The 11,134-nt window shown below is 48.8% G+C and overlaps 1 protein-coding gene across 1 annotated transcript in view; it reads right to left on the reverse strand.

The window, feature by feature from the left end:
- STARD6 (StAR related lipid transfer domain containing 6) overlaps positions 1-8,309 on the reverse strand; it is a 27,191-nt gene extending 18,882 nt beyond the window's left edge. Inside the window, exon 1 of the mRNA XM_015415461.1 lies at positions 8,061-8,309. Coding sequence (XP_015270947.1) covers positions 8,061-8,309 — 249 coding nt within the window. The remainder of the gene's footprint in view (positions 1-8,060) is intronic.
- Between the last annotated feature and the right edge of the window lie 2,825 nt (positions 8,310-11,134).

An 11,134-nucleotide genomic window follows, 5' to 3' on the forward strand; every position in this document is an offset into this window, starting at 1 on the left:
TTGCGGCTGGCTCCCAAGTTGGCCACGCCCAGCAGGAACTCATTAGCATAATAGGGCACACCCAACAGCAGAAACTCATCAGGATTGGCTACATTAGGGGTGTGTGGCCTAACATGCAAAGGAGTTCCTGCTCCAAAAAAGGCCCTGGGTTTTGACAACAGACAAGGTAAACAGAATAAGAAGCAACAGGTTGGTGTGGCTGGATGACCACACTTCTGGCACTTAATGTGCTAATGAGCTGTGCTGTCAGGGGTGTGGCCTAATAGGCTAATGAGTTTCTGCTGTTGGGTGTGGCCTATTAGGCTAATGAGTTCCTGCTGGGCTTTTTCTACAAAAAGAGCCCTGGATGTAGCAAAAAGAGCCCTGCACCTACCACCTTGAATCAGAGTTCCAGAGATGCCTACAGCCTCAAAAGGGTTAGGAACCCCTCCTCTCTATCTTTCCTCTTGTCTGCTTCCCTTCGGTCTCTTTGTTTTCCGAGGATGCTGTTCTGAAGGGTTCCTTCCTCTGAAGGGCCAACACCTCTTCCTGCCTCTTTCTCCAACCACCGTGCAGGCAAGATCTGCTCTCTTCCCACCTTAGCCTAGTGAGATAGCTAGAATGCTTTCTCTTACTTTCCAGCCTCAGGGTGGACTAGTTCCTCCTTATTAAAGGGGCCTTTGTTTCTTTTCTAAAGCAATAAGCCTCATGGGGTGTCCAGCCTCCAAAGCTGTCATTGCCTCCGGGGCAACTGATCTCTGTAGTCCGGAGATCAGCTGCAATTCTAGGAGAACTCCAGGCCCCATCTAGACATTGACACACCTCATTTCTGTTGTTATTTTCAGATTTGGCCTGCTAATCTTACTACAAATGGCACAGCTATCTATCATTCAGTAGGGTGTAAACTAGAGCGGCCAAGGGCTGGTGGGGATGCCAAGGGGATCCTCTGCCTCCTTGACCCATTGCCCAGTACCACCTGGAGCAGTGGCAGAAGATTTTTAAATGCAGCGCAGGCTTGTGTACTCACTGGAAGTGACACCGGGAGTTCTAGGAGTTGCCAGAAACTCTATGGTCTTACCATAGAGTTTCTGGTGCTTCCTAGAGCCACCCTTTGTCACTTCCAGAAAGTACTTCCAGTAAGTACATAAATCTGCATAAATATTTTTTTTTAAAGATTCTCCTGTGATACTGCAACCTCGACAATCCTCCTGCCGGATGCCTGGCAGCCCCAGTGTGGCCATGCAGCTCTTCTTCTTCTTCTTCTTTTTACCGTTTATTTTCAAAATTTTCCATAAAAACACAAACATTTCATCTTATTAGATTACACAAATTTTTTCAAGTTGTTAATTCACATTACATTCCATATACATGTTATTAAATATTTACATTTTTATTAATCTATTACATGTTTTATCCAGTTATATACCCTAAACCATCTTTTATTCTGGCATTTGTGGTCTTTATCTTGGAGTATTAAACTCAAGTTATCCATTTGAGCTAGCTCTAATAGTTTTGAAATTAAGTCCTCTTTTGAGGGTCATTTATCTGTCTTCCAATTTCTGGCCACTAATATTCGTGCCGCTGTTATGATATATACTATTAGATATGTATCTTGCTTTGTGTAACTTTTTGGGATCATATTCAATAAATATATTTCAGGCGATAACTCCATCTCTAGGTTCAATATTTCTGAAATAATTTTTTGTACCATTTTCCAAAATTTTTGTATTTTGCTACATTTCCACCACATGTGATAAAAAGTCCCCACATTCGCTTTACATTTCCAACATCTTTAGACGCTTGAGGGTAACACTTAGCAATTTTGTCTGGGGACCAATACCACCTGTGATAACATTTTATAAATGTTTTCTTTATAGGAAATGGCCCTCATAAATTTAAGCTCTTCTTAATGTCACATCTTTTGTTTTGGAGCCAACAATGCAGAAGAAAGATTTCTGGCACACCACAAACGTAAGAAGGTACTCTTTGCTCATGGTCCCAGTACTGCTGGAGTTACAAAGAAGGGTTGCCAACCTCCAGGTGGGCCTGGGGATCTCCCGGTAGTACAGGTGATCTCCAGGGTAGACTCTATTTCATTAGACTCTTCTAAGGTCCCTCCTTCATCCCAGACCCCGCCCCCCAGGCTCCACCCCCATGTCTCTAGGTATTTCCCAACCCAGAGCTGGCAACCCGACTGAGAAGGAGCCCCCACCTATTATATGGAGGAAGGTCAAGCCCCGGTAACAATAACAAGCTACTGCTGGTCACCAATACCAACTTTGATTGTGGAGGAATGTCTTTAGGTGCCCCCCCCCCCCGCGTTTTGCATGAACCACTATGGCTTTATGCAACTTTTTCCCACCAATATAGAAGGCTGAGTCACATCTAACTTTGTTATGTGCATTCTGTGCAGGCCACATTACATTCTCTGTAGATGAGCAGCAAAAAGGAAGAGGAGGAGGACGAGGAAGAAGAAGAGTTGGATTTATACCCCACACTTTAGTCGAAGTCTCAGAGTGGCTTACAATCTCCTTCCTTTCCTCTCCCCACAACAGACACCCTGTGAGGTAGGCGGGGCTGAGAGAGCTCTGAGAGAACAGCTTTGAGACATCTGTGACTGACCCAAGGTCACCCAGCTGGCTGCATGAGGAGGAATGGGGAATCAAGCCCGGTTCTCCAGATGAAAGTCCGATGGTCTTAACCATGACACCAAACTGGTGGAAACTTAAAGGCTATTCTGGCAAAAGCTTTAGTGGACTGTGTGTGTGTGCAAAACACTGTCAAGTTGCAACCAAGACAAGAGATGTTCAGAGGTGGTTTGCCATGGCCTGTCTCTGCGTAGCAACCTTGGACTTCCCGGGTGGTCTCCCATCCAAGTTCCAACCAGGGCTGACCCTGCTTAGCTTCCAAGATCTTACGAGACCAGGCCAGCCTGGGCCATCCAGGACAGGGCTAGTGTTCCTTTTCTCTAACTCACTGCATCCAAGGAAATAAGTTCTAGCGCACAAAAGCTGATGCCACGATGTCTTTCATGATGCCACCTAAACCCTTGGTTATTCTTCCTCCAAGAGTCTAACACAGCTACCTTTTGGGAACTTTATCTCCATGCATGCAGACAATCTCCATCCATTCCTATAGAGACAGCTGAAGTACTGCACAGACAGATATTGTCGGTTGTTGTTCAGTCGCACAGTCGAGTCCGACTCTTCGCGACCCCATGGACCAGCTCCCACCAGGCCCTCCTGTCTTCCACCGTCCTCTGAAGTTGGCTCAACTTCATGTTCGTTGCATCGATGACACTGTCTACCCATCTCATCCTTTGCCGTCCCCGTCTTCTTTGACCTTCAATCTTTCCCCGCATCAGGGTCTTCTCCAGTGAGTGCTCCCTTCTCATTTGGTGGCCAAAGTATTTGAGCTTCAGTTTCATTATCTGGCCTTCCAGGGAACAGTCAGGGTTGATTTCTTTTAGGATTGACTGATTTGATCTCCTTGCAGTCCAAGGGACTCTCAAGAGTCTTCTCCAGCACCATAGTTCAAAAGAATCTATTCTTCGGCGCTCAGCCTTCCTTATAGTCCAACTCTCGCAGCCATACATGACTACTGGGAATACCATTGCTTTGACCATGCGGACTTTTGTTGGCAGGGTGATGTCTCTACTTTTTATCATGCTGTTTAGGTTCGCCATCGCTTCCCTCCCAAGGAGCAGGTGTCTTTTAATTTCATGGCTGCTGTCCCTGTCTGCGGTGATCTGGGATCCCAGGAACGTGAAGTCTGTCACTACTTCCACGACTTCCCCTTCTATTTGCCAAGGAGTGATGGGGCTGGATGCCATGATCTTAGTTTTTTTTATGTTGAGCTTCAAGCCCACTTTTGCGCTTTCCTCTTTTACCCTGAGCAAGAGGCTCTTTAGGTCCTCTTCACTTTCTGCCATCAGAGTGGTATCGTCTGCATATCTGAGGCTGTTGATCTTTTCCCCAGCAATCTTGTCGGAGGGCAGAGAAAAATCTGCCATCTAGCCCTGACCAAGGCTCCCTCTAAGCTATGGAGTCGTGTGAGCAAAAATCTGCCATCTAGCCCTGACCAAGGCTCCCTCTAAGCTATGGAGTCGTGTGAGCAAAAATTCTACTCTGTGAGCTACTGGCATTAAAGTTGTGAGCGAGCGATCTGGCTACTGCATCAATTAGTTTACTCTGGAGCCCTCCTTCCTCAGCCGAGACAAAAATGTGTGAGCTGGAGGGTGAAAAACTGTGAGCTAGCTCACACTAACTCAGCTTAGAGGGAACACTGGCCCTGACCCTGGGAGACCAGAGTCCCAGACGCAGGGATCCAGTGGAGGAATGAAAGGAAAGGTTGCACAGAGATGCCCTACGTCACAAGCCCTGCTACACATATATCTAACTTGTTACCGATCAGAATCTGCTACTTGGACCGCTGTCTTCATTTTCCGAGGGTACTAAATTGGAGAAAGTGGGTTTGTGCCGGACTTATGGGCCGCAAATCCCACTGGTGAGAATGTCACACACTTGAGGGCTATTCCTTCATTGCTCATCTCCATCTCTCAGAATGGACACACACAACAATATAGGCGGAGGAAGCTGAGGTTCCACATGCACATGTAGCTTGCTTTACACTGCATCAGACCACCGGTCCGTCAAGATCAGTACTGTCTCCTCAGACTGGCGGCAGCTCTGTAGAATCTCAGGCAGAGGTCTTCCACATCACCTCCTGCCTGGTCCTTTTAACTGGAGATGCCGGGGATTGAACCTGGGACCTTCTGCATGCCAAGCAGATGCTCCACAGGAGGAGGAGGAGATTGGTTTTATACCCCACCCTTCACTACCCAAAGGAGTCTCAGAGCGGCTTACAATCTCCTTTCCTTTTCTTTTCCCCTCCCACAACAGACACCCTGTGAGGTAGGTGGGGCTGAGAGAGCTCTGAGAGAACTGCTCATGAGAGAACAGCTCTGAGAGAACTTGTGACTGACTCAAGGTCTCACCAGCAGCTGCAGGTGGAGAAGTGGGGGAATCAACGCTGGTTCTCCCAGATTAGGGTCTGCACTCCTAACCACTACACCAAACTGGTTCCCCAGGTTTGGTTCTGGCAGGATAAAACAGCTTTTCGACCACCCCCGATCATATTTCTAGGCTACTGGGCGCTGGTCTCCCTGTGAGCTGCTTGTGATCAAATGCCTATTTTGGGGTGCACGGGAGTTCACGTCTCAGCACTTTAGTTGTACCGGTGTTTCCAGAGCAAGGAACTGGGGAATGTTGTTTGACAGAGACCGATTTCACACAAGAGCTGCGCTGCAGTCGCGCCTCCCTTTGCCCCGCTTCTATTGGTCAATTTCCCACTCGAAGCCACGGGTCAAAATGCGGCTGCGCAGCTTCGAGTGGGAAATTGACCAATAGATGCGGGGCAAAGGGAGGCGCAACCGTGGCGCAGCTCTTGTGTGAAATCGGTCACAGTGTTGTGTCCAAGGTGATTTTTAAACTGAGCAACACTGTACAACAGATGTATCGGGGTGGTCCCGAATTTAGGGTGCAAATCTGTTCATCATTCAGGTCCTTCGTTTGTGTTTCCAAAATGAGGTGGAAAGGCACCATGCCTGAGAAGGCACGCCACACATACAAATGTTTGGATTCAGTGTCGACATCCTGCGGCACCTAGGTTTCCCGTTAGCCTGGATATACAATCTGGGCAGGGCAGAAACACTTTCTGGAGTTCAGGCCCCTTTAAATCCCAGGCCCTCGTTGAATGTGCCCCTGCACCCTTGGTATAAATTAGTGACCTGGATGGCCCAGGCTAATTTGATCTCGTCAGATCTTGAAAGCTAGGCAGCGTCAGCCCCGGTAAGTACTTGGATGGGAGCGCGCCAAGGAAGTCCAACACAGAGGCAGGTCAATGGCAAACCATCTCTGAATGCCTCTTGCCTTGAAAACTCCATAGGGTTGCCATAAGTTGGCTGGGACACTCAATATGGAGCAAGCCTCTGGGCATGTACCAAGTGCTTTCCAGTAGCCTTTACATGGCAAAGGGAGGGTCTTCTTCTAAGAGCCTAAGGCAAATTGCCAGGGGCAGGGGAACTTAAATCCTCCGTTTTTAGAAATTAAGCCCTGCTGTTCTCTTAGAATCTCAAAGCAGAAGGGGGGATACTGCTGATCACCTCATGCCATTCCCCACCCCCCGCCAGGACAATTTACAATTCTTGAGGGGACACACAGAACTGGGGGGAGAGGCCCATGGGGGACATTCGTAATTCTAGCCAGCCTCTCATCCTGCTTCTCCCGGCTTCTGACAAACAAGGAAGAGCAGGAGGTGGAGAAGGAGGAAACTGGATTTATACCCCGCCTTTCCCTACCCAAAGGAGTCTCAGAGGAGCTTACAAACTCCTTTCCCTTCCCCTCCCCACAACAGACACCCTGTGAGGTGGGTGGGGCTGAGAGAGCTCTCTTGAGAACTGCCCGTGAGAGAACAGCTCTGAAAGGACTTGTAACTGACCCAAGGTCACGCCAGCAGCTGCATGTGGGGGAGTGGGGAATCAAACCCAGTTCTCCCAGATCAGAGTCCATGCTCCTAATCATGACACCATACTGGCTCTGAGCAGTGACTCATGAAAACTCACACCCTGCCATCGATTTTGTTAGTTTTTAAGGTGCTACTGGACTCTTACTCTTTTCTACTGCAACAGAGGGCAACTGACTTATACTGGGATAAAATCCCAGACTGAGATTTATTAAATTCAGAACCGCTTTACGCGGCTTCTCCAAGAGCCTGCCTGAGATGTCTTCCAAAACAAAAGATTTCTCCTCCCACGTCCTTAAAAAATTATACTTCTATAAATATACCTTAAAGGTAAAGGTTCCCTTGCTCGAAAGCCAGTCGAATCAGACTCTAGGGTTGCAGTGCTCATCTCCGTTTCAAAGCCGAAGAGCCAGCGCTGTCCGAAGACATTTCCATAGTCATGTGGCCGGCATGACTAAACACCGAGGTGCACGGAACGCTGTCACCTTCCCACCAAAGTGGTACCTATTTATCTACTTGCAATTTCTTGCTTTCGAACTGCTAGGTTGGCAGGAGCTGGAACTAGAGACGGGAGCTCACTCCGTCATGCGGCACACTCGGGTCTGGAACTGCTGAACTACCGACCTTCCACCCCCTGCAGTTCAGCATCTTAACCACTTGAGCCACCGCAGCTCCTAAATATACCTTATATAAATGAAGTTGTGGTGCTCTTTATTTTACCTCGTTTTTTAACCCGGAGCTGGGGAGGGGGCGGTTGAGAGGCATTGGATGAGACTATTGCATGCTTAGTGTGCAGCAGGGGATGAATGCTGAAAAACCACTGGCCCCCCATCTTCCTGGATATGTAGGGCTTCCTGTTTCACTGTACCTGAGGAAGTGCGCTTTGCACAGGAAAGCTTACACCTTGAATAAAACTTCGTTGGTGCCACGGGACTCCAGCCTTGTTCCACCGACCTCCTGTAGGTCAACTTAAAGTAAAGGTAAAGGTTCCCTTGCTCGAAAGCCAGTCGAATCCGACTCTAGGGTTGCGGTGCTCATCTCCGTTTCCAAGCCGAAGAGCCAGCGCTGTCCGAAGACGTTTCCGTGGTCATGTGGCCGGCATGACTAAACACCAAGGCGCACGGAACGCTGTTACCTTCCCACCAAAGTGGTACCTATTTATCTACTTGCAATTTCTTGCTTTCGAACTGCTAGGTTGGCAGGAGCTGGAACTAGAGACAGGAGCTCACCCCGTCTTGCGGCACCCGGGTCTCGAACTGCTGAACTACTGGCCTTCCACAGCCTGCAGTTCAGCGTCTTAACCACTTGAGCCACCGCAGCTCCATCAACTTACTCCCGTTCTAAATCAATGGGGTTAGGCTTGGAGTCCGCAGAGTCGGACTCGACTGTGCGGCTGAACGACAACAAACTCCGCCTAGGCTTGCACTGGTCAAGCGGTCTCAATGAGGAATGATCCTCTCTCTCCTGCCAAGCTCCGGCATCTCCCCTTTTAGGAAAGGATCCATCCCAGGGAGAATGTGGACGGACGGGTGCAAAAGGCAACGCAACCCGCTCCTCACCTGGATGGAAGAGGCTTTTTGCGGGACGCCACCGCATCCCGCCTCTGCCACCACCTCCTCCTCCTCCTCCTTCTCCCGGCTGCTGCTCCCTTGTCCCATTACCGGGGGGCGGTGTCGCTCGGGAGCATTGTGACGCAAATCGGGCCGCGGGGCGTGCCGGGAGTTGTGGTCCTTCCGAACGTTGAGGGAAGGGGTCCGGCGAGCGCCCGCGGGAGGTGAGCATGCGCAGTGTCGTCCCGGCAGCGCCATTTTGGAGGAGGCGGTGTTTTGCCTTTCAAACGGAGGGGCGGGAGGAGGAGGAAGAGGCGGCTGATGGGGGCCGGCGATGGAGTGGAGGGCGAGAGGAGAAATACAGGTGGACCCGCACAGCGCGTGCTCCCGTTCTGTTCACGTGGCTGGAACAATTTCTCGTGGGGCAGGTAGGTAGGTGGGGGGGGGGAGTGGAAGTCACCGTGGGCGGGGCTGTGGAGGGCTCGGTGGCAGAGCGTCTGCATGGCATGCAAAAGGTCCCAGGTGCAATCCCCAGTTAAAAGGACCGGGCAGCAGTAGGCGATGTGAACATATTGAATTGATTGTTGCTTCTGTGGAAGAGCCTCTGCTTGGCATGCAGAAGGTGCCAGGTTCAATCTCTGGCATCCCCAGTTGAAATATGGAGCAGAGGTCCATCAGTGGCTATTAGCCACAAGGTATAGATAGGGACTCTGGGGCAAGTGATGCTCTGTCTTCTTGGTGCTTGGGGGGGGGGTCAACAGTGGGAAGGCTTCTAATGTCCTGGCCCCACTGGTGGACCTCCTGATGGCACCTGGTATTTCTGGCCACTGTGTGACACAGAGTGTTGGACTGGATGGGCCTTTGGCCTGATCCAACATTGGCATCTCTTATGTTCTTATGAAAGGACCAGATAGTAGGTGATTTGAAAGATCTCTGCCTGGGATCTTGGAGAGCTGCTGCCTGCCTGGGTAGGCAATACTCACTTTGGTGGACCAAGGGTCTGATGCAGTATAAGGCAGTCTCATGTGTATGTTTGACTGTGACAGTATTGAATAGATGGTTTGGCTCCGTGGAAGAGCCGCTGCTTAGCATGCAAAAGTCCCAGGTTCAGTCCCCAGCATCTCCAGTTAGGTGATGAGAAGGACCTCTGTCTGAGACCCTAGCGAGCTGCTGCCAGCCTGAGTAGGCAATAATGACTTTGATGGACCAAGGGTCTGATGCAGTATAAGGCAGTCTCATGTGTATGTGTTTATCTGTGAATGTGTTGAATTAATTGTTTGGCTCCATGGAAGAGCCTCTCCTTGGCATGCAGAAGATCCCAGCTCTCATATATTTTACAGATTTCCATATCTTTAACCAAGATTCCTTTGGTAACTCATGGCCTAGATCTTTTTTCCAAACCGCTAGGACAGCACTGGCTTTTATAATGCTTTGAGCATCTGATTATCTTAGACAGTCTTGAGGATGTGGCTGACTCCAAAAATGGAGGGAACAGGCATTTGCCAGGAAGACTCACTGCCTCAACAGCACAACTATTCTCAGAGAATTCCAGAAGATCAGAAGCAATGTGAGAGAATTCTTTACCCAGAGAGTGATTAACACATGGAATTCACTGCCACAGGATGTGGCGGCGGCTACAAGCATGGACAGCTTTAAGAGGGAATTGGATAAGCATATAGAGCAGAGGTCTATCAGTGGCTATTAGCCACAAGGTATAGATAGGAACTCTTGGTCTGAGGCAAGTGATGCTGTGTATTCTTGGTGCTGGGGGGGGGCAACAGTGGGAGGGGTTCTAATGACCTGGCTCCACTGGTTGACCTCCTGATGGCACCTGGTATTTTTGGCCACTGTGTGACAAGAATGTTGGATTGGATGGGCCTGATCCAACATTGGCTTCTCTTATGTTCTTAATTTGCATACTCCACCTCCAGGTTGCAGAGGCAAGGCACCCTCCATGAGCCCAAGATACTGTTGCCATCAGAGACTGAATAATCCACCCCCAAATGCTAACACAGCGAAGAAGCACACTCATTATTTTTCAGATGGACGATGCTTATTTCAATATCAGATTTTTAAATTATAGATGTAGCCAAACAGTGGAATGAAAAGTTCATCCAGCGCAAAGAGATGTAAGATAATCATTATTTTATACTCAGATCTTACATTATTCCACCACTGGGCACTTTATGCTGCTACTAATGCACACTGTGGCTGCCTGCCATAGACTGTAAAGCCACATGAATTATTGCCTCCATTTTGCAGTCCCTTCCTCCATTCTACATATCAAAGCAGAATTAAATATGATGATAAGTGTGACACACAGTAGGGTTCCAGTATGGACGTTTTGTCTTCTAAGACAGAGACGTCCTATATCCATTCTGCCAATATACATCTATATCATCTTCCTTTATTTTATTTATCTATTTACTTAATTTATGTCCTGCCTTTCTCTGCAATGGAGACCAAAGTGGCTTACATCATTCTCTTCTCCTCCATTTTATCCTCACAACGACCCTGTGAGATAGGTTAGGCCAAAAGAGTGTCACTGGCCCAAGGTCACCCAGAGAGCTTCCATGGCACAAGTTGGGATTCAAACCCGTGTCTCCCAGATGCTTATCTCACACTCTTAATCTCCACTCCTTCCAAGGAGTTTGAGGTAGCATATATGAGACCGTGACTCAGTGGTAGAACATATTTTTGCATGCACAAGGTCCCAGTTCAATTTTGGGCATCTCCAGTTGAAACCATTATGGATAAAGTGAAGTGAAAGACTTTTGCCTAAGACCCTTGGAGACCCGCTGCCAATCAGAGTAGACAATACTGACCTTGATGGACCAATAGGCTGACTCAGTATAAAGCCACTTGAGTAGTCCTGCAAGCAAGAGTTTGCTGACTTGTGAAACTTACTGCTACAAAGTGTGGTAATCTTCACTGTTCTGGGTGAATTTGTTGGCTGTGGGGGGCTGTTGGACAGTTATATGGAAGACAGGACTGTCATTGGCTGTTAGTCATGATAGCAGTTTGGATCTCCCTGGTTCAGAGGTAGAATGGGAACTGGGAACCTGTATTCTCTCAGGACTTAG

This window comes from Gekko japonicus, unplaced genomic scaffold (genome assembly GCF_001447785.1).
Source record: "Gekko japonicus isolate JY-2015 unplaced genomic scaffold, Gekko_japonicus_V1.1 scaffold1391, whole genome shotgun sequence".
NCBI lineage: Eukaryota > Metazoa > Chordata > Lepidosauria > Squamata > Gekkonidae > Gekko > Gekko japonicus.